This window comes from Sciurus carolinensis, chromosome X (assembly GCF_902686445.1).
Source record: "Sciurus carolinensis chromosome X, mSciCar1.2, whole genome shotgun sequence".
In the NCBI taxonomy this organism is placed as follows: Eukaryota; Metazoa; Chordata; class Mammalia; order Rodentia; family Sciuridae; genus Sciurus; species Sciurus carolinensis.
In genome coordinates this window covers 8,962,456-8,987,500 of record NC_062232.1, presented here as the reverse complement: position 1 = coordinate 8,987,500, position 25,045 = coordinate 8,962,456, and the positions used below count along the sequence as shown (strand labels likewise).

The window sequence follows — 25,045 nt, the reverse complement described above, 5'->3', positions numbered from 1 at the left end:
ATTGCCCAGGTACAAATCATCTTACCTTTATGGAGGTGCTGCAGTCAAAGCGAAATGATTTGGTCTGCCCATTTTCCAGATAGACTTTCAAAACATTTGGCATAAAAAGAAGTGAATTGTCCTTAACAGTTTCCTGTTTAACAACAGAAAAGGAGTGGGAGGGTTGCAGGTCAGTCAAATTAGAAATCTATATGGGCAGTGGCAAAACATATCTATAATCTATTCTAATCACAACATAGAGAAACCGATACTCTTGAAAGCTAGTCAAGGTGTCCATGTGATGGTGTCTGAGTTAAGCAGTTCAGAACAATATTCTTTTCCAGCTACAAATGATACACCTGATTGACCCAACAGAAAATGAAAAAGATGAGTTTTTTAAAACTCAAGATTCACCATTGGAAAAAAAAATAAAAAATAACCCCTTTGTAATTGAGTTTCAGTGTTAGAAAGTACAAGAAAGCCCAGGTTTTTGCAGACCAGCATGAACTGAGTGGAACAAGGACTAGCAGGAATGCTGTATGATGTAATACTTTTGCTGCTTGGTGGTGGTCATGATGGTGACTCACAAGCATTAATGAGTCTGAAATGCAAATATGTTCTGTGAAACTATTTTTAACTCATTTAGGAATGTTCCTAAAACTCAAAAGGAAAATATAAGGAATGGGTTAAGAGTCAAACATTAAGTCTACAATGAACAGATCACAATTTAGAAATAACTCCAAAAGAGATGCCACCTGGAATACAACAAAAAGAAATACATTATTCCAGATGTTTTCTTTAACTTGAAGTCATGAGAAATGAGAGAGATGAAAGAGGAAGGAGGGGGCATGTTTTTTGAGTTCTATGAGTCCTAGAAATGAACTGAGTTATGAGCCTTTAGTTGGCCAACAGTTCATAGGGGCTGAGGGAGGCTCAGCAATCATGAAACCATATAGCCCTTGGTTTTCAGATTGTGGGAACTATAAACAAGATGCTCAAATGTTTGCCAGTAACTTACAGTCCAGATAAATGCAACCTGTGCCTTTCACATGCCTGTTTCTTTCTCTGCCTTTCCTATCTACTTCCATGAACTTTCCACATGACTTTCCTGTAACCCAATTCATTGAGTAAATCTGGATTCACATCTGGGTGAAATGGCATCCTATAACCTCGAAGAGCTGGGATAGAGTAGGAGTGAAGAGGTCACAAAGGCTGAGGAGCAGACATGTGACTGAAGGTCCAGCATCCATAGGCCTGTAGTAAGGCAGTGGAGGTTAATATGTTTGGCTCTCAGAACTGTCCTCATATACTAGTCAACTCTTATGAGCCCTGCTATGTTCAGGGATGAATTGACATTGCTGCAGCACCTTCTAGAATCATATTCCTTCTATAAATGCCCAATCTCATGCCCAGAAACTCTGGGGAGAAAAGGTAATTTTCAGATGACCTTCTGAGATGTACTGATTGATCTGTGCCGGTAACCTTCCATCTTTCAACTGGGACAGATTGTTGTGAATAGCTAATACATGGTCACCCTGCATCCAGAATGATGGGGATTCACCAAGTAAGCAGAACATACCACACTCACAGGGCAGCAGAAAATGCCCACAGGGAACACAGTGACAGCCTGAGGTCCTTTTCCTTAAGTGTCACAATAGTCTTGACAGCCCAACTAGCTAAATCCCTGGCATCTATATAAATTGACTAGAAGACTCATAAGTGCCTTGACCAGCATGTGCAGGCCTACATCTTCCACCTCAGATCCAGTATCAGCCTCAGGAAAGAGTTTGTGACCAATAACAAAATATCACAGATGAGATATTATCCCTGTGAATTTATTTAAATCACACCAATAGCAACAACAAAACTCAGTAACAAAATCTGGCATTTCTAAGATCCCCCAAATGTAGTACCTTGGACAAAAGATTCGTAAAAACTACCCTATTTTTTGGGGAAAAATTTAAAGTAGTCTATTGATGTTTGCATGATTCATTCTGAAGATCAATGAAATGCTTGTGCAGTCATGCTTTCTATTAAGACCTATATCGGTGATCTGAGCATTATTTCTTCACTTTTGGTTGCATATACAAAACTTTTCCATTGTTTTAATTTCTTTGGCATTTTATAAGTTCAAAGATTATAACTTTTTGATAAGGGAAACATACTTTTCTCAAGATACATAATGGTCTATTTCGTGGAATAATGCTTAGTTGGCCCAACAGGAAGAAATCAGTGGATGTCTCAAAGAGGACTGTTTTACTCAATATTAATGAGGCATGTAAGTGCACGCAGATCACATGAACTCTTGTGCAAAGCAGAGAGGTTTCTCATCCTAAACATGTTCTAGGCAACACTGAATTATCACACATTCTAGCTATGTTAGAGGGGCCTGAGTTACAACCTGGTGATCTGTCAAGCCCTTTATATGCCTGAGATTCAAAATCCCTGTGAACAACAATAACCAGCTTCAATTGCTCATTCTAGTAAAACTACTGACTTGCTTGAATGCTAAGCTCCTACCTCAGTGACCCTTTCAGTCACAAAGCAGGTGACACTAAACTCACCGACACTTGGCCATTGATGATGACCTCCTCAGAGAATCGCACTTTGACAGGATTGGACTTTAATCTTGCCTTTTTTGCAGCACTAATAAATGCTGATTTGGGAGACTAGAAGGAAAGAAAACATTTAATCTGATTACTGAAAACATAATGCAAACCATGTAACAATTGTTTTTCATTTCATCCTCCAAGAAATGTAATAATTTTGCAAAAATGTAGAATATTTGGTACATGCACAATTCAAAGAAGAAATGCAATTTTTTGGTATAACTGAAATTCTGTCATGCCCATAAACTAATAATTTGAATTTAGTCATCCAACCAGAAATATGAAAAGCATGTTCCATATTGTTACTGAGAACATTTCCAAGGATCTTTTAATATGACAGCCGTGAAAGTACATAAACCCTGCTTCTAATACAGAATCTTGAGCGCAATATGGAAGATGAGGTTGTAGTCAAATCTAATGTTGGGTTTATGATGACTTGATCACTCATTACCTATTTTAATGAGGTGGAGAAGAATCTCTCATAGTTTGAAAGTGATCAATAATCGCAGTGTTATTCGCATTTGGAATATATGGGCATATGAGCAAGTAAGCACACACACACACAAGCACACACACACACAAGCACTCATGATGTTTTATGTATCTGCCAACTGAGTTTCAGCCTCTTGTGGCTAACCTGTGATGTATGATATTATTGGGCAGGGTATGGAGACTTTAACTTAGAATTAAAAGTTGAATTAAAATTCTGCCTTATGGATTCTTCATACTTTATGATCCTTTCCTTTCTTTTACTGAAAAGAGGGTCTAAGTGACACAGTTCTCCCTCAGAAATTGCCAGTATAGTGGAAGAACCTACTTAGAGGGGTGCTGGGATCAGGGGGATCCTTTGCTGTATGATTTTGGTAAAGTTGGTTAATTTGAGAATCATTCTTTTTTTTAAAAAAAAATTTTTTTTTAGTTGTAGGTGGACACAATACCTTTATTTTATTTATTTATTTGTGGTGCTGAGGATCAAACCCAGTGCCTCACATGTGCTAGGCAAGCACTCCACCGCTGAGCCACAACCCCAGCACTGAGAATCATTCTTATTATGTAATTTTAATGAAGACTAAAAGGAAGGGAATTCACATCTAATAGATGCCTACTGTGTTACTAGCATCATTTGTCTATTTTTTTAAAAGAAGAATTGCTTTCTCCTATGGAACCTAATAAAGAGGTAAATATTTAGTTTTGAATCATTTGATTACTGTCTTAAAAACTAAAATGGTCAAATATTGGCAATTGCCTAGAGTTAAGGCTAGTTTTTTTCATGCTATATTGTTCTAATACATCTAGGTTATTGCATAATGAATTCTAGTAATTGATTGTAGAATCAACATAGAGATTGACTCTTCTGTGTATTTTATTAATCTCAAGGCACAAACACCTGTTAGGGTTACCCATATTTTGGATTTAATTTAAAATGAAAAAAAAATCACATTCTTGCCCAATACAAGTAGACTTAAAATCAATTAAATTAAAACCAAACATGAGAAGATGGATAGATAAAATGTGATACATCCATGCAATGAAATATTCTCCAGCCATAACAAGGAATAACATACTGACACATGCTATAACATGGATGAACCTTGGAAACAAGGTTCCGAGTGAAAGGAGTCACTCATAAAAGACTGCATATTATATGGTTCCATTTATGTGAAACATTAAGAATAGGAAAAGTCCATAGAAACAAAGTAGATCAGTAGTTGCCAGGAGCAGGGAGAGGAGCAACTGAGAAGTGGGCACTTTAAAGGATATAAGGTTTCCTTTAGGGGTAGTGAAAAAGTTCTGGAACCATTATCTAATGGCTATGATTGTACAACATTATGAACGTACTTAATGCCCTTGAACAGCACACTTTATAATGGCAAAGCTTATGTTATGTGTATTTCACTATAATAAAAAGCCCCTGATGAAAAATATGATAAAACATGTATGTGGTATGTGTGTGTATTCCTGGGTGCAGTTTTTGCCTGAATATAAGGAGAATCCAAATATTTGTAAAGATATCCTCCACACCTATACAAATCCTAACATTTGCTATGACCACTGTCTTACAAGACTGGACCAATGGATGGTTTAGTTCTCTAGAACTTCAACTGACATTTATGAAAGACATTTTAAGAGAATGGGCACTCTCTTAAAAAAAATAAAATAAAAATGGCCCGGTGTGGTGGTGCAAACCTGTAAATTCAGCTATTCAGGAGACTGAGACAGGAGGATCACAAGTTCAAGTCTAACTATGGTAATGTAGTGAGACCCAGTCTCAAAATAAAATTCAAAAATTTCTGGATATGTAGCTCAGTGGTAGAGCCTTCCTGGGTTTAATTCCCACTACTGCAAACAAACAAACAAACACCAAAAAAAAAATTAAACCCCCAAACCAAAAGAACTCTGAATGGTTCTCCCTCAAAAGAACCCATCTTTAAATATACTCATGTTTTAGAAGTCCTATGAGAGTTTAAGTGATGTGACAGTGGCATTCTCATCAGTATCTGTGTAATTATAGGCCAAGTTTAGTGATGATTAACGAGCGAATCATACAGTGGGGAGTTCATTTGTTTTTGATATGCCATTTTTTAGCTAAAGGGAAAACATTATTCTCCCTTAATGATTTTAAGCAGGCAGTATTTACATTGGCACAATGAATTTAGCACAAGTGAAGTGCTTGTAATAAAGCTACCCAGAACAGACACTACTAATTAAATGAGATGTTTCAAAGCAGTAATACTCACTTCTCCAGCATTGTTTGGGAATGAAATATTTTACGTGTTCAAGGTGTCAGGCACAGAACTTTACCCCTCTATGAATCCTGGTTTTAAAAATCATTTTACCATATTTTCTAGAATATTCTATAGAATTCTTTGCCTCAATAAAAAAAGTATATTTGCTGGGTATGGTGGCACACACCTGTAATTCCAGCTGCTTGGGAGGCTGAGGCAGGAGGATCACAGGTTCAAAGCCAACCTCAGCAATTTAGTGGAACTGTAAACAACCTAGTGAGACTCTGTCTTGAAATAAAAAATAAAAAGGACTATGGATGTGACTCAGTGATTAAGTTCCCCTGGGTTCAATCCCTGATTTAAAAAAAATGTATACTTAATGGAACACAGTCTTTGAGTGCAAATCATTTCATATAATCTTACAATGCAGTGATGTTCCCAGGGGTCATGGAAGTACATAGAGTTATTTCTTCATGGAGTAAATGAATCCATAGAGTAGAACTTGCCAAGCTGGGGATGCTTTTGTCTTCTCAGTAGCTATAATGTGCCACCTCTAGGAGCCTCATTACTGTATTTATTTTCTGTGCCCTACTGACAAACATGGCAATCCATGAAGAACAAAAAAGAAACTAGACAGTCAAGGCTGTTAAATCAATATTAGTTTATATATAATTGAAATAAACTGAGCTTTGTTAAAAATCTATGAGTTCACAAGTGCATTTTTCTTATTCTGGATTGGTGACTATTTCATATAATCAACTTATATTTAAAAATCACTTTTTGATAATAAAAACATGAAGTCTCCAAGTATAATGGTTACTTAATGAAAATCAACAAAGTAACAGCTTACTCTACTGACCAGAGATACTGATGGATGTGGTAGCATAAACCAGTCATGACTACAGTTTTAAGTCAGTATTCTCTTTGTTACTCAATAAATGCACAAGGTGCATCACTCAAAAACCTGGTGATTTAATTCTTAGCAACCTATAGGTGCTTATCATAAGAATTTCATATCATGATGATAATTACCATTTAGAATAATCAGATTCTTCTGCTGTTAATTAATTGTAAGATCAACTCTTGCACCCCTTTCCAAATTTGTTTTTGCTAAGATGGTCACAATACAGCATGGTATTTTCCTGACTTTAGAAGTCATCAGAACTTGGATTGAAAAATTACATAAATAAGATTAATTCCTGAAACTGAAGTGTAAGGCCTTGAACTTGCAGTCCCTGTAGCTCTGTGATACTACTTATGCAGCAGACATTCAGTAAAATATTTGGTGAGGATTACCCTACAGTTATTACTAGCTAACTTGGCTTTGAGTCACCACAGAGCAGACCTTAAGACAAGGACTACCAAGCAGATGGCTAATTTGGGGAGTGCTCAGTGGTAGAGCACTTGTTATCATGCATGAGGCCTGGGATTTAATCCCCAGCATAACACACACACACACACACACACACACACACACACACAACACACACACATTCCATCCTGGGCAAATACATACAGGCAGAGATTTATACAAAACAACATACTATGAAGAATTATTTAAAATAGTAAAACATTAAGGACAGTGTGAAGGGCCCAATGATAGGGGCTTAGTTGAATCAATAGTTCAAGGTAACATTTTGCAGAATTGCTGATAACATGCAAAAATGCTTATGAAATATTAAGTAAAAGAAGCAAAATAAAATAGTGTGTCTAATATGATCTTGGCTGCCAATAAGGCATAGAACAAAGAAGGAGACAGGTTGAAATGTTTACACCTGGTTGACCCTGAGAAAAGGGTTTGCTGATGTATATTTTTCTACTTTTGAATTTCCTTCTGTATTCCTACACTTTTTCCTAGGAAAAAATAGTAAAAATGTTGGGTGAGGGAGCCCTCCATAATACTTTTAAAATATTATCAAGAAATTTCATGGATTCTAAGACTCTTTTGCCAGGTCCCCTTGACCTGGGCCTTCTTGGAGATTGATTTCTGTGGTTGGGCCATGGTAAGGTGCTCTGGGCACATGTGGAATGTGGCAGGAAGGTGTAAATATTGGTTCTCTTGTCTTTACTGGACCTTTTAATTCAGAAGAAATTCAAGTAAAATAAAAAAAGTTCTAGTGATAAAGTTCCAAAATAAATTAAAATGTTAATTTTTATTTTCTGTGATAAAAGTAGAATTTATGAATTTTCTCTTGGTCTGCTGGGTCATCTGTTTCTGTATGTTAACCCTGGTTGCCATGAGGATATTTAGCAACTAAATGAAATCCAATATTTTAAAGAAACAATTTGCTGGCGGGACAATCCAAACACAAACATGCAAATAAAAATTTGCAATCTTTTCTCCTATCTGCTCTCCTGTCCGTGTCTGATGTGTCTATTGAAATAATTTTAGAGTATGAACTCCCACAATTCAGAGAAGAGAAAGGTCATTTTGGACTAGAACAGTAAGACAAGAGTTTAGGAGGGACAGTGGTTCTCAACTGGGGGCAATTCTCTTCCCATGGAACTTTTGGCAATGTCTCAAGGCATGTTTGGTTGTCAGAACTGGGGAAAAGGGTGCTGGTAGTATCTGGTGGGGTAGAGGTCAAGAATGCTGCCAAACATCGCGCATGATAGTCCCACAACAGAGAATTTCCAGTATGACCTACTGCAAAAATAATTTGGTTTAGAATAAAAATGGTTCTGGTATTGCATTTCTAATAGATTATGAAGTAGGGACAGAGAATTCCAGAAAAACAATGTAAACTTGAAGTTCCACCAGCAATTTATAATCATTTGCTTACTACTTAATATAGGCATTTACATTGGCTCTCCCAAAAATGTATTTTCCCACAACAAATTAAAGAAGTGGAATAGATTTGAAGTAAGTGAGAATGACAATTTGGTTAACTGAAACAATCTGAAAGCAGTCTATCTTTATTTTATATTAAAGCATATGGTAGGAATCACAGAACCATGAGATGGTAGAGAAAGGGAGCTCTTGGACATAATGTGATCTTAACCAATCCTCATATAGATGAAGAACTGAAAGTTCTAGGCAGCTATGGAAATCACTAGATAATAAATTATGCCACTTATGACAGAACTACATATATAAAAAGATTTGAATGTTACTTTTAGTTCCATCTCTTTGACTGAATTTAAACATGTGCATTTGAATTTGAGGCTGCTGGATATAAGAGCACCAAGATTTGAAATCTAGTGCCAACAATATTACATTATAATTCATTCTTATGGTCTTATCAGAATTCTGAATACATATTTTTTCCTGCCTAAAATGCCCAGCCCATAGCCAGTAGGAAAATTTTGGGATGGAAGAGATGAAGTGCTCCAATTCTATGGTGAAGGAAATAGAAGCTTAAGCAAGCTGGAATCTCTTCCTCTCCATGTGAAGGGCAGACAATATATTGATGATAATTGTTTTGGGAGAAATTTGAAAGAATTTGCTTTAGTATTTTTTAGTTTGACAATGTATGAAATTCACACATAACAGCAAGTCTATAGAAATGGAAAGTAAATTAGCAGTTGCCTAGAACTGAGTGTGGGAACTGGGATTAATTGTAAGTGGGAACAGGGATCTTACTGGGGTGATGGAAACTTTCCAAAACCAGACTGTGGTGATAGTTGCATACTTCAGTAAATTTTGTAAAAACTAATGATTTATATACTTAAAAGGGGTGAATTTTATGGTAAGCAAATTATACCATGATAGTGATTTTTTAAAATCATGAGAACTTAAGTTAGTATGATTTTAATTGTTTTCCACCCTCAGAACCAAGGTAGCTGAAATGAAACTCTGAGAAATTGTATTTCCTCTAGAACCACCTTTAAAGCAGGCAGAATATCCAGTTCTTTACCAAATTATTTAGACATGGATAAGAATAAAACTTGCATTTCGACTTCCTGCAATTAGATATTCTCACAAAACTTGTGATTCTTAAGCTGGAAACCACAGTCTTGAGTTTTGTGTCATTTCTAGATGTGAGAGTTTCATAGGACTGAATAGCTGATTGTCTTTCAAGACGTAGGAAACACATTACTTTCCTGAATAGGAAACACATACTTTCTTTCCTCTCCAATGGATGGCTTTGCTAACACAGAGTACAAAGTACAAATACTCAAGAATTTTGAGCCTGCACTGTGAATGCATGATATTTTTCTCTGCTGTTATTCATCCTCATGACTTCTGTAGAGTGGGCGGGGGAGACTAGAATCCTGACATCATTCAGTGGCACTTTTACTCACAGAACACTTACAGGGTAAGGTTGAATGACAGTGAGGAGTATTGATTCTTTGCAGCTTCTGTAAGAGAGAAAAACAAACATATTTAAAAAATGCACAAAGGCCTGTACACAAACAGTGATGGTTTTCTTTGTAAATGAAATGTGTGATGTGTTTTGGCCAATGTTCCTTAGGCTCTCAGGGCAGAGTAAATCAAACAGCTTAGAAGAGGGCTTTCAGACCACAGAGAAAACCAAAATCAAGTGTTTGCTGAGTAAAACAAACTGTCCAATTGAAAGCTTCCTAGGCAGATTACATTGGGCAATATTATCTGTGCTGCTGGACACCAGGACCCTAAAATAAGACTTGGCGAGGGAAGAACAGTTTTAGAAGCATCAACTCAATCAGTGTCTACACTTTTTGCTGCTCTCAAAATTGATTCTCCCCTTCTGATTTTCCTTTAGCCTGCTTTTCTTTGCTGCTTAAAACTTTCTGTACTTTTCTGCAAGGGGAAGGGATTTTAAAAATTTTATCAATTTGTGGAACATCATTATCTTCTCAGGGTTAGCATTATGAAAGATAAATGTCACTGGATGTTGCTTATTTAAAAACAGCATCCCAACGAACATCCCTTCCCACACCATGCAGCTCTGTATGTCCAGTGCCAAGGACCCTGAATTAAGTATTTCAGACAGGCACCAATTGGGAAATATTGTTCACAACAGGGAGCCCTTCATAGCTAAAGCAGAAAAATGACATATAATATAATGGTTTATTTAATTTCCTCCAAGTAACCCAAACCTTCCAAATGACTCAAACCCTGGAGAAAAATCACATTATGAGTTATAATACTTTTCTTCCTTCCTTTCTTTTTCTTTTGTATTGTAAGTAAGAGAAAGGTCAGTTGCCATTTTGCTGAAGAGGAGCTGACTGTTTCTACATTAGGTTGTAATTAATTACCTGCTTTTGTGATTTATTGCCCAAATGATAAAGGCAAAAGTATCTTTTGTGATTCTGTTCTCTTGAGAAAAGTCACTGCACAACATAGCTCTATCACTAACTGATTTGTGGCTTCACCTACTCATCCTGGCTGTTTGGACCATTACCTACTGGCTTCTCAAAGGTGATGTGAGCCTTGAGGTAGGGAGTGAGGTGTAGGAGGAGAGGGATCAATATGGCAGGGAAAGAACTAGAACTATAAATCCAGAAAAAACCAGGACCCCTAGGCTGATAGGGATGCTGCAGTGGGTAGATAGCATACTGCTGACAGTGGCCCAGCTGCTCCCACAAGTTCTTAGTTTTCAAGGCTGGCAGAGAGCCCACTAACTGCAGTAGACAGAGCAAAAGTGCAATCAAATGTGGTTTCAGTGTGTAAGGTAAAGGATCATGCTGGTGAGTATATGGACTCATAGAGCAGTTTGGGGAACAATCTGGCATCACTAGGTCAACATCAGTATCAAAAACATGTTACCCAGCAAGTCCACTCTGACTTTATTTCAGAAAGAAGTTCTTCCACTAGGCTTTAAGGGGATATGAATATTCCCTGCAACAGAATGCATGGGGGTGAGGGGTTGGAGGGAAGTTGGGTGTCCATCTCTGAGACAGCAGACAGGAGACAAATATGCAGAAAGCAACACAAATGGAAGCAAAGTACTGCTCCCTAGTTTCCACTCTTCACTCAAAGGCAATAAGAAACATCAGGAAATAAGAAATGTGACACACCCCCATAGTACAAAGAATCTGTGAGTGTGGCGGCCATGTCAATGGACCTGTCTGCCCTGCCTGGCCTATTCTGCCCAAATTTTCTCTCACAGCCCTCAGTAGCACTCCTGGGAACTCAGCTTCTGGGACCAGCTGATGGGATCTGAGTGTTAAAAATGAGAGCCAATCAGATTTCCTCTCTCCAGAATCAGTACTAAGGGACACAGAGACTAAGAGAGGTAGAAGCCAAGATACATTCATGGCAGAGCATCAGAATAAAGGATGCAGATGCCAGTAATCCTTGAAACAATTCTAATTCCCACAATTCCTGAGGGTTGATTGTTCACTGTTCCATTAGAAATAAAATAATTGATGTGAAAATTCTCAGTATGATATCTATCATCATTCTGGGAACGAGGTTTTACTTCTGTTTTCTCTCATCTGTAAGTACTTAATCATCACCTGCCAGACAAGAAGAATTAATTCCGTAGTGCTTCAGATCCCTTAGGATTCCTAACTCAATCCTAGGAAGAAAAAAAGATCAAAGCCATCTGTGTTTATATGTTAAAGGATGCCAAAATGGATTTAGACAGATTCACCTGAGGTCCCATGCTGATAGATGTCAATCATCTCCACATGCTAAAGAATGGTGCTGGATGATGTTCAAAGGGGGTGTTGAAAAGGAGAGTTTGTAATCCTTAACCCATTACTCACCTTGAGTCTGATTCATGACTTAATTTAAAACTGAAAAAAGGAAGCATGGAGAACCTAGCAGAATCAAGATATGCCTGAAGAGTAGAGACTACATGTATGAAATCACTATCTTTCCACTGATCCAGGCACCAAGTGTGATTCCTGAGGCAAGATGTGCAAGATGCAGTAGAAATGTTAGCTTGGCATCGTTTCATAAATGCTTCCTTATCAACTAAGTTTTTTCCAGGGGTGAAAGGGCATTAGCTAAAATATAGCCAAGCTGAGGAGCACTGGGCATAACCAGCCCTGGGGTTCTGCCTGATTTGATGAGGTTGCAATTGGAACAACTTAGCAGAGAAATCTTCCAGAAGCTCACAGAAACACCTACAAGGGGAAGAATCAACCATCATTATGTTGCATGGATAGAGGAAACCAAGGCTAGATAATATTGGTTTCAATCAAGTGAGAACTTTACTGAGAGAAACTCTCACCACCCTGACCCATATCAATCTGGAAGAGCTAACACTAGAGAAGAACACTGGAAACTAGAGAAAACATTGACAATGTCCCTTAATCTACTGCAGACCTGAAGGAAAATATCAGGCAAGGGACAAATTTGTGGAGTTGGGAGCTTAAGTATTCTGTGAAAATTGAACATTTTAATTACATCACAAATGATTGTAGTCACAAGGGTACAAGTGACTGGAAAATTTTTCTGATCATGCTTAATACATTTTTGGGATCAGCCTGAGATTTTGTTGAGGGTTATAAATGACCATAGGAAGCTATTATAAATGGTCCTTGGGGGTGGAGGAAGCACAGTTTCCTTCTGATTGTGCCCTCTGTGATCTGCTGGCTACCTTTATTCCCAATTTCTCTTTACTTATATGGACTTAAAGAGATCAAATTCTTTGAGTTCAAACAGTTCTTAACCAAAAGTCTTTAAATCATAAGAAAAAATAAAACAATAAAAAGATTAAACACAAGAATGATGGATAGGATCCGAGTAAATCATGAGGTGATGGAGTGGGCAAGACAATGAAAGGCCCCATAAAACAGTGGGACAAATGTTAATTTTCTATCAAATGATTCTCAGTGTCAACATATTTATTTTTTTACTTTTGGAAAGTAAAGTGGATATTCACAGTTATAGAGAAGTAGCTGTTTGGAGCAGATGAGCCCCTGGAGAAGGACTATTGCTACCCACGGTAGATGTTACTAAGCATAGGTAATGCACTAGCTTCCCATTACTGCTATAACAAATACCAACTTTGTGGCATAAAAAAATACAAATTTACTACCTTTCATTTCTGGAGGTCAAGGTGCCAGCAGGGCTGTGTTCATTTTGGAGCTCTTTTCAACTTCTTGTGTTTGCCTGTGTTCCTTGGAGGATATCCCCTTCCTAACCATCAAGAGCATCTTTGAACCACTCTGGACTCTTTTTCACTGACAAAGACCCTTGAGATCATATTAATCCCCCCTGGAATCCAAGATAACCACCCCATCATTAATTTAACTACATCTGCAAAGTCACAGACTCTAGAAATTAGGATGAGGACATCTTTGGGGAGTCATTATTCCTCCTACCACAGATGTGAGCTTTATTAGTTATTGAGTGCTACATAACAAATTACCACAAACCTAGTGGCCTAAAACAATACCCATTTATTATCCACAGTTGATGTGGGTCAGAAATATAAGCTGGCTTATCTTAGTCACCCTTTACTAGTTCTCTCATGAGGCTTCAATCAAAATGTTGGCCAGGGCTGGAGCCTCATCTGAGATTTTGACTGGGAAGGATGCACTTCTAAGCTCACTTCCATTAACTTGGGTAGAATTAAATTCCTCTTTAGGATATTGGACTGAGGATTTCAGTTCCTTGTTGGTAGTTGGCTTAGGTCCACCCTCAGTTTCTTGCCATGTGGGTCTTTTAACATTGCCACTTAGCTTCATTTAGTTGGCAAAAGGGAGAGTCTTCAGGCATGATGGAAGTTAAAATCTTGTGTAACATAATCAGGGAAGTGACATGCCATCACCTTTGCCATATTCTATTGATTATAAGCAAATTACAGGCCATAGCCATACTAAAAGTGATAGACTACTCGAAGCTATGAATACAAGGTGGCAGGGATCATTGAAAAGGGAAAGGGACTATTTTATATTCTGTCTGTTATACTGGTAAAGAGGGAATTGTAATCAAGTTATATATAAGCTCCTCAAAAGTAGTGTCTCCCTATGTCTTCATCCTACATAGAATTTTTCTTCTGCCAACAATTTCAAGAAGAAATGCCAGCATACCTTGTTAGTGGGAACTAGGAAATATTTTTCAAATTATGTCTACTGTATTTAGTCTCATGTCTATGGTAATGCTCTGTCCATTGATTGAAACATAACTCAGATTGATTTTAATTTCATGATTTAAAAACTGAAGTCTTCTAAATTGAAATAAAATATTCCAAAATGATATTTATCACTAGGACTAGGGACTTGCTTTTCTACGTTTTCTCTCATCTATAGTTATTTAATTGTAACCTGCAAGATAAGAAAAATTAACTTCATAATGTGTTGGATCCTTTAGAATTCCTAACTCTAACTTCCTAGGAGGAAAATTATATCTAAGCCATTTTAAAATAGCCTCAACAGAAAGATTAAAATCAGGAATAAAAGATGCCACATTCAAGAAAACAGATGATCTCGTTTTAGTAAGGCCTGAAATAGTTGGAGGCTTTTAAAAATCCAGTTAGAAACACATTTAGAGAAGTATTTCATAATAAATTCCAAGTAAAAGTTTCTACTTTTGAGGAGTACTTTCAAATTTCAAGGCCAACATTTTTTAAATGGCTAAGTTGGTTATAAACATCATTTTAATCTCTGAATCACAGTACAGACCTGCTGGGGGAGATATAGTCTAATCTACCCTAAACTGTTCCCATCAAATTTGCCTTCAATTCCTATATCTTAATTTCTGTGATAAGGCCTTGTCTCATCCTTACTTGAAGCATGTTTGGAGCACCCAGCGTGCATAGTTTGGCACCACATTCCATTGTATAATTTCACTGGATGGAATTCTGTTGATGCAAGTTACTATGTGAAGAAGAAACACATATTCTAATGAGGTCATCTTCCATATTAAAATCCCCACACTTTTTTATGTTGCTGGGGATGGAACCCAGAATGCCATGTATTCAAGGCAATTGCTTTACCACTGAACTACATGCCCTACTCTAAAATCTCTTTTACAATGAAGCTAAAGTTTGTGTTCTCTATTTCATGGAGTAGCATGGTTTGGTACTTTTCTTTAACTGACTTTTCCATTTTATATTTATGACATTTTAAAATAGCAATATATAATCATATTAGCATGTGCTATACTTTCCTTCAATATCAATTGATTAGTTTCCTTGATCAACTAAAAAATTGATATGAATTTAATAAGGTTGTGAATGGCATTGAGATTTTTGCAGATTGGGAAAAATAAATAAAATAAAAATCAAACAAAAATATATAGGAAGATGTTTTATGTCAAAATTCAAGATTTTACTAAAAAGTAAGTTCTAATAAGTTAACTGTAGAATTTTAAACTTCTAAAGTAGAAATAAAAAATTAGTCTATGGACACTGAAAGGTAGGGATTTAAAAGACAAATAAAGGCGATCCAAGATGGCTGACTAGAGGGTGACTGCATCTCCAGTCGCTCCAGAACCAAGGATTCAAGAAGGGGAGGCATTGAGAGACTCGGACTAAAATAGAGCCACGGGTGAGTGTCCCCAACTGGGTGAAGCTCGGCCTGGCCAGCAGGCACAGATAGGGGCGGCTTATCAGAGCAGGGGAGTGCAGCTAGAGTCTTCCCCAGGTAGCCTTGCACACTCCTGCGTTGGGCTCCTCCCACAGGGCCAACTTCTCGGAGCAGGCCCCCCACTGAGAGCCTTTCCGCACAGAGCCAGCTCCAAGCCCTGGAACCAGTAGCGGTCTAGGGGCAGCTTTCTTTGGAAGCACTGAATTATCAAGTTCTTCCAAGACTTCAGGCTACTGAAGGCTGGGAGGTGATACACTGGAAATCTACAGGGACACTATAAGCCAATAGAGGAAATCTGCAATATCTCAGAGTCCCACTGATATCTGACCAATATGAGAAAACAAGGGAAGAAAATGTCCCAAACAAACCTAGATACTATATCAATAAAACCCAATGACAGCACAGCAGAAGAAATGTCAGAAAGGGAGTTCACAATGTACATAATTAAAACAATCAGGGAAGCAAACAAGGACATGAAAGAGCAAATGCAGGCATTGAAGGATGAGATGAAAGAGAAAATGCAGGCATTAAATGATCACACCAATCAACAGTTAAAAGAGCAAATACGGGAAGCAAGAGATCATTTCAATAAGGAGTTAGAGATACTGAAAAAAAAAAAAACAGAAATCCTTGAAATGAAGGAAACAATAAACCAAGTTAAAACTACATAGAAAGCATAACCAATAGGATAGAACACCTGGAAGACAGAACCTCAGACATTGAAGACAAAATATTTAACCTTGAAAACAAAGTTGGCCAAACAGAGAAGATGGTAAGAAATCATGAACAGAATCTACAAGAATTATGGGATATCATGAAAAGGCCAAATTTAAGAATTATTGGAACTGAGGAAAGCTTAGAGAAACAAACCAAAGGAATGAACAATCTATTCAATGAAATAATATCAGAAAATTTCCCAAATCTGAAGAATGAAATGGAAAATCAAGTACAAGAGGCTTATAGGACTCCAAATATACAAAATTACAACAGACCCACACCAAGGCACATTATTATGAAAATACCTAACATACAAATAAAGACAGAATTTTAAAGGCCGTGAGAGAAAAGAATCAAATTACATTCAGGGGGAAACCAATAAGAATATCAGCAGATTTTTCAATCCAGACCCTAAAAGCTAGAAGGGCCTGGAACAACATTTACCAAGCCCTGAAAGAAAATGGATGCCAACCAAGAATCTTATACCCAGCAAAACTTACTTTCAGATTTGACGACGAAATGAGATCCTTCCATGATAAACAAAAGCTAAAGGAATTTACAAAAAGAAAGCCGACATTACAGAACATTCTCAGCAAAATATTCCATGAGGAAGAGATGAAAAACAACGATGCAAATCAGCAATGGAAGGAACTAGCCTAAAGGAATAGCCAAATAAAGGAGAAACCAAATCATGTCAAAAAACAAAAATGAGTCAAATGACTGGGAATACAAATCATATCACAATAATAACCCTGAATTTTAATGGCCTGAACTCATCAATCAAAAGACATAGACTGCCAGATTGGACTAAAAACAAAAATCCAACAATATGCTGCATGCAAGAGACTCATTTCATAGAAAGAGATACCCATAGACTAAAGGTGAAATGATGGGAAAAATCATACCATGAACACGGACACAGCAAAAAAGCTGGAGTATCCATCCTCATTTCAGATAATGTGGACCTCAAGCCAAAACTAGTCAGAAGGGATAAAGAAGGACATTACATGCTGCTTAAGGGAAGCATAAATCAGCAAGACATAACAATCATAAATATGTATGCCCCGAATATTGGCTCATCCATGTACGTCAAACAAATCCTTCTCAATTCCAGAAATCAAATAGACCACAACACAATAATACTAGGCGATTTTAACACACCTCTCTCACCACTGGATAGATCTTCCAAACAAAAAGTGAATAAAGAAACCATAGATCTCAATAACACAATCAACAATTTAGACTTAACTGACATATATAGAATATACCATCCAACAAAGAACGAATACACTTTCTTCTCAGCAGCACATGGATCCTTCTCTAAAATAGACCATATTTTATGCCACAAAGCTACTGTTAGCAAATAGAAGAAGATAGAGATACTACCTTGTACTCTATCAGACCATAATGGATTGAAATTAGAAATAAATGACAGTATAAAAAACAGAAACTTCTCCAATACCTGGAGATTAAATAATACGTTATTATATGATGAATGGATAACAGAAGACATCAGGAGGGAAATAAAAAAGTTCTTAGAAGTAAACGAGAACAAACACACATCATATCAAAATCTCTGGGACACTATGAAAGCAGTACTCAGAAGAAGATTCATTTCATGGGGCGCATTAAACAAAAGAAGTAGAAATCAACAAATAAACGACTTAACACTACGGCTCAAAGCCCTAGAAAAAGAAGAGCAGACCAACACCAAAAGTAGTAGAAGACAGGAAATAGTTAAAATCAGAGCCGAAATCAACGAAATTGAAACAAAAGAAACAATCGGAAAAATTAACAAAATAAACAGTTGGTTCTTTAAAAAAATAAACAAAATTGATAAACCCTTAGCCACACTAACAAAGAGAAAGAGAGAGAAAACTCAAATTACTAAAATTCGGAATGAACAAGGAAATATCACAACAGACACGAATGAAATACAAAACATAATTAGAAGCTATTTTGAAAATCTATACTCCAACAAAACAGAAAATCTCGAAGACATCAACAGGTTTCTAGAGACATATGAATTACCTAAACTGAACGAGGAGGACATACACAACTTAAATAAATCAATTTCAAGCAATGAAATAGAAGAGGTCATCAAAAGCCTACCAAGAAAGAAAAGTCCGGGACCAGATGGGTTCTCAGCAGAGTTTTACAAAACCTTTAAAGAAGAGCTCATTCCAATACTCCTCAAAATATTCCATGAAATAGAAGAGGAGGGAATCCTCCCAAACTCATTCTATGAAGCCAATATCACCCTGATACCTAAACCAGACAGAGACACATCGAGGAAAGAAAATTTCAGACCAATATCCTTAAAACATCGATGCAAAAATTCCCAACAAAATTTTAGCAAATCGCATACAAAAATATATTAAAAAGATAGTGCACCACGATCAAGTGGGCTTTATTCCAGGGATGCAAGGTTGGTTCAACATCCGGAAATCAATAAATGTCATTCACCATATCAGCAGACTTAAAGTTAAGAATCACATGATTATTTCAATAGATGCAGAAAAAGCATTCGATAAAATACAGCATCCCTTCATGCTCAAAACACTAGAAAAAATTGGGGTAGTGGGAACATTTCTTAACATTGTAAAGGCCATCTATGCTAAGCCCATGGCCAATATCATTCTAAATGGTGAAAAACTGAAAGCATTCCCTCTAAAAACTGGAACAAGGCAGGGATGCCCTCTTTCACCACTTCTATTCAACATCGTCCTTGAGACTCTAGCCAGAGCAATTAGACAAACCAAAGAAATTAAAGGGATATGAATTGGAAAAGAAGAACTCAAACTATCCCTGTTTGCTGATGACATAATTATATATTTAGAGGAACCTGAAAATTCCACCAGATAACTTTTAGAATTCATAAGTGAATTCAGTAAAGTAGCAGGTTACAAGATCAATGCTCATAAATCCAATGCATTTTTATACATAAGTGATTAATCTTCAGAAAGAGAAGTTAGGAAAACTACCCCATTCACAATAGCCTCAAAAAAAACCATACTTGGGAATCAATCTCACAAAAGTGGTGCAAGACCTCTTACAATGAGAACTACAGAACACTAAAGAAAGAAATTAAAGAAAACCTTAGAAGATGGAAAGATCTCCCATGTTCTTGGATAGGCAGAATTAATATTGTCAAAATGGCCATACTACCAAAAGTGCTATACAGATTCTATGCAATTCCAATTAAAATCCCAATGATGTACCTTATAGAAATAGAGCAAGCAATTATGAAATTCATCTGGAAGAATAAAAAACCCGGAATAGCTAAAGCAATCCTTAGCAGAAAGAGCGAAGCAGGGGGTATCGCAATACCAGATCTTCAACTCTACTACAAAGCAATAGTAACAAAAACAGCATGGTATTGGTACCAAAATAGACAGGTAGATCAATGGTACAGAATAGAGGACATGGACACAAACCCAAATAAATACAATTTTCTCATACTAGACAAAGGGGCCAAAAATATGCAATGGAGAAAAGGTAGCCTCTTCAACAAATGGTGCTGGGAGAATTGGAAATCCATATGCAACAGAATGAAATTAAACCCCTATCTCTCACCCTGCGCAAAACTCAACTCAAAATGGATCAAGGACCTTGGAATCACACCAGAGACCCTGCATCTTATAGAAGAAAAGTAGGTCCAAACTTTCAACTTGTTGGCTTAGGATCAGACTTCCTTAACAGGACTCCCATAGCACAAGAAATAAAAGCAAGAATCAAAAACTGGGATAGATTCAAACTAAAAAGCTTTCTCTCAGCAAAGGAAACTATCAGTAATGTGAAGACAGAGCCTACAGAGTGGGAGAATATCTTTGCCAATCATACTTCAGATAGAGCACTAATTTCCAGAATATATAAAGAACTCAAAAAACTCTACACCAAGAATGCAAATAATCCAATCAACAAATGGTCTAAGGAAATGAACAGACACTTCACAGAAGAAGATATACAAGCAATCAACAGATATATGACAAAATGTTCAACATCTCTAGTAATAAGAGAAATGCAAATCAAAACTACCCTAAGATTTCATCTCACCCGAATTAGAATGGCGATTTTTCAAGAACACAAGCAACAATAGGTGTTGGCGAGGATGTGGGGAAAAAGTTACACTCATATATTGCTGGTGGGGTTGCAAATTAGTGCAGCCACTCTGGAAAGCAGTATGGAGATTCCTCAGAAAGCTTGGAATGGAACCACCATTTGACCCAGCTATCCCACTCTTTGGCCTATACCCAAAGGACTTAAAATCAGCATACTACAGAGATACAGCCACATCAATGTTCATTGCTGCTGAATTCACCATAGCCAGATTGCGGAACCAACCTAGATGCCCTTCAGTTGATGAATGGATAAAGAAACTCTGGCATATATATACAATGGAATATTACTCAGCCATAAAGAATGATAAAATTATGGCATTTGCAGGCAAATGGATGAAATTGGAGAATATCATGCTGAGTGAGATAAGCCAATCTCAAAAAACTAAAGTACGAATGATCTTGCTGATAAGCAGATGAGGACATATAATGGGAGTGGGAGGGGTTATCATTAGGGTTAGGGTTAGGTTTAGGGTTGGGGTAAGGAGGGTGGTAAGAATGGCAGAAGGAAGGGCTGTATAGAGGGAAAAGAGGGGTGGGAGGGGTGGGAGGGGTGGAGGGGAAGGGAAAATATAACAGAATGAATCAAACAACATTTCCCTATGTAAATTTATGATTACACAAATGGTATGCCTTGACTCCATGTACAAACAGAGAAACAACATGTATCCCATTTGTTTACAATAATAAAAAAAAAGACAAATAAAAAGGTAATTTAGGGCTACATATGAAATGAATTTGTAAACTGTAATGACATTCTAACATAACTCATGAGACTGCTGTGTAGTATTTTTATTTGGATACAAGGGTGGTAAGTCACATTGAAAAGTTTTTCAAACACTTACTTCTAAGGTAAATATGTGCACATGTAAGATTATTCTTGCACTTCAGAGATTTTCAAAGAGATTAGAAAAATATTCTTTTCTGCAAACTTGTGCATGTTAGCCCTTAACCTCTCTGCTGGTAGGCAGCCACTGTTGATGGGAATAAGAACCAACTAGCAGCTTTGCTCCATTGAGTCTTTGCTCTGAAGGGCCTTTCCTCAATTCTAAGGTATTTAGGTATGAAGTCATTTGTTTGCCTTCTCTTTTGTCTTCTTATTTGAACCTAGAGATGTGAAAAGAACACCAAGATTTTTTTTTTAACCTGAGAATCAGTCATAACATAGTGTTAGCCTAGTCAGTCACTGGCAAAGCCAGAGGATGTAGTATCGCCCTTCAGTTTCAGAAAAGTCACCACACGACTACACTTGGAATGGGGTTTAATGCGTCATCTAGTTGACCTTTGCAACACTATGAATAGAGATAATAATTATCTATTGAATCAATTCCTAACAGGTACTGAAGCCATTAGTTTGAGAAAATGGAAATGTCCAGCAAAAGACCAAGGAGTTAAAAAGGTCAACATATTATGGCTAAGTGCCATCTGTCATGGACTAGATGAAGCATTTACATTTTTCCCGTTGCTGCTGAAACTTGTCTCTAGCCTGATACCTTCAAAGAAGAAAAATAGGATTATTTGTCATTCTCAGTTATGTTCATGGGATGCTATGGAAGAAAACAGGCAAAATGAAGTCACTATAGTCACCAGGGAAAAAGACATTAAGGAGATAGATTAAATAGTACATCTGTGCTGTAGCATTGGCTTGGCTTCTACTAATTCTACAGACAACGTCTCTTCCACTACTGTTTTCACCCTTTAGTGAAGAGTTATATTGCCAATTGAAAAGACCAACATTTTGGTATCCAAAGGAAGAAGTGAAGAAATTAAGGAAAGTTCCTTATTAAGCAATATATTAAAGAGTTCATCCTGAAAAACTAGATGGTTGTATTGCTCATCTTTTCCCATTTGTGATACAGAAGATCCAAATATGTCCTTCTGTTAGCCAAACCTCGTACACCTCTATGTAGTCTCTTCCTAGTGTTCACACCTTTCTGTAGCCCTTTGATTCACTTTTTTTGGGGAGGGATTGTACCAGGGATTGAACTCAGGGGCACTCAAGCACTGAGCCACACCTATTTTGTATTTTATTTAGAGACAGGGTCTCACTGAGTTGCTTAGCACCTTGCTTTTGCTGAGGCTGGCTTTGAACTCATAATCCTCCTGCCTCAGCCTCCTGAGCCACTGGGATTACAGGCAAGCACCACCATGCTTGGTACTTTGACTCAATTTTGACAAAAGGAATATTGTAGAAGTGACATTGCATGACTTCCAGGCCTTAGTCAGAGAATTCTAGAAGCCTTGCAGCATGTACCAGGGTATCCTAGAATACTAGATTTGAGGGAAGCCAGCCACCATGTAGGAATTCCAAAAACCCTTTAATGCCCACATGTTAGGAAGAAGCAAGCCATGTGGAGAAAGAGAAGGAGGGATTCCTGGCTAACCCCAGATATGTCAGCTCTCCATGTCCAGGCCACAATGTATGAGTGAAGATGTCTGGTACAATCAAGTCTTCACATGGCTCCAGTCACAGTTGTCATTTTACTGCAGCTACATGAGAGACCCCAGTGAGAACCATCTGGATAAGACCAGTCAGCCCACAGAACCATGAGGGATAATAATTATTTTATTAAGTCATTATGTACATTTGTTAGACAGTAATAGATGGATAGAACAACATCCCCCCATAAAGAATTTGAAAACTATTTTTAAAATAGGCATTCAAAGGATAAAATGGATTGAAATATCACTCAGCAATAAAGAAGACTGATTTTACATTTGCTGGTAAATGGATGGACCTGGAGGCTATCATGCTATATGAAATAAGCTAATCCCCAAAACCAAAAGTTTGGATGCTGTCTTTGATATGTGGCTGCTAATCTACAACAAGGTGCTGGGATAGAAGTTCAGTGGGTTAGATAAAGGGTAATGAAGGGAAGGCTGGGAGATGGGAATAAGAAAAAGAGTAGAATGAATAAGACATAACTTTCCTACGTTCATATATGAATATATCACAGTGAATCTCAACATTGTGTACATCCACAAGATTGGGATGCTAATCAGAATAAGATATATTCTATGGTGGAATAAATATATCAAAGGAGATTCTACTGTCATGTATTACTAACAAGAACTAATATTTTTTTTAAATTGAAAATATCTCCCTTATCCAGAAAGGGAAAATGTCCAGGCTAATGACTTCCTAGTATATGTAATTGTTTTTCTTAAAAATAATTATTTTATTTATTTATTTTTATGTGGTGTTAAGGATTGAACACAGTACCTCACACATGCTCTGCAAACATTCTGCCACTGAGCTGCAACCACAATGCAGTATATTGTAATTGTGACCTGCACTAACACACACACACACACATACACACACACATATGCACAAAATAAAATAAAAAAAAATAACATAACCCAACCAAAAGAAAAAAAGAAACAAAAACAATATTGTCTTTTATACGCCTATGCTGAAGTGTAGAAAATGATACTCTTTTTTTCTGGTAATAGGGTTAACACAATTCTAACATTAACTTTGGACTCTTGGCGACTGGTGTGAAAGGGAAAAAATAACTAATAAACTTAGGGGAGAGAAGAGGACACGGTCAGTATCTTGGACTAGTAATGCTTCACTACAAAAAACTCTGTAGAGCACTAGTGTAAAACACATATTTGGATTTTAAAGAGAAAGATTAAAGTAAATTATAATTTTAGGTTTAGAAGTAAATAACTTACATACAATCAATGACTTGAAAAAAACTGAGGGAAAACCCATAATTCTTTGATGTCTAATCCACATTTTATGCAAAGGTATTTTAGGATTAGGTTGAAATTTTCTTTGTGAAGAATATTAGTTTAGTAAGGTTAAATTCATATAACTGACAAAGTGATTATCAAAAGTAACATTTTGATCAAATTATATCATTTAAACACTTTATTGTATTTTTTTCTTGTATTTTTTTATTGTAAACAAATGGGATACATGTTGTTTCTCTGTTTGTACATGGAGTCAAGGCATACCATTTGTGTAATCATAAATTTACATAGGGTAATGTTGTTTGATTCATTCTGTTATTTTTTCCATTATCCCCTACCCCTCCCACCACTCTTTTCCCTCTATACTGTCCTTCCTTCTTCAATTCTTGCCCCCCTCCCTAACCCTAATCCTAACCCTAACCCCTCTCACCCCCCATTATGTGTCATCATCCGCTTATCAGTGAGATCATTCGTCTTTTGGTTTTTTGAGATTGGCTTAACTCACTTAGCATGATATTCTCCAATTACATCCATTTGCCTGCAAATGCCATAATTTTATCATTCTTTATGGCTGAGTAATATCCCATTGTACATATATACCACAGTTTCTTTATCCATTCATCAACTGAAGGAAATCTAGGTTGGTTCCACAATCTGGCTATGGTGAATTGAGCAGCAATGAACATTGATGTGGCTGTATCTCTGTAGTATGCTGATTTTAAGTCCTTTGGGTATAGGCCAAAGAGTGGGATAGCTGGGTCAAATGGTGGTTCCATTCCAAGCT

The 25,045-nt window shown here is 37.0% G+C and overlaps 1 protein-coding gene across 5 annotated transcripts in view; it reads right to left on the bottom strand.

Annotated features, from left to right (window-relative positions):
* The window catches only part of Frmpd4 (FERM and PDZ domain containing 4), a 975,050-nt gene that overhangs the window by 32,368 nt on the left and 917,637 nt on the right, over window positions 1–25,045 (bottom strand). For all 5 annotated transcript variants that reach the window (XM_047537129.1, XM_047537128.1, XM_047537130.1 and 2 more), the window contains 3 exons: window positions 9,571–9,616; window positions 2,544–2,648; window positions 26–133 (listed from right to left, as the gene is read on the bottom strand). In XM_047537129.1, the coding sequence (XP_047393085.1) occupies window positions 26–133; window positions 2,544–2,648; window positions 9,571–9,616 (259 nt within the window). The remainder of the gene's footprint in view (window positions 1–25; window positions 134–2,543; window positions 2,649–9,570; window positions 9,617–25,045) is intronic.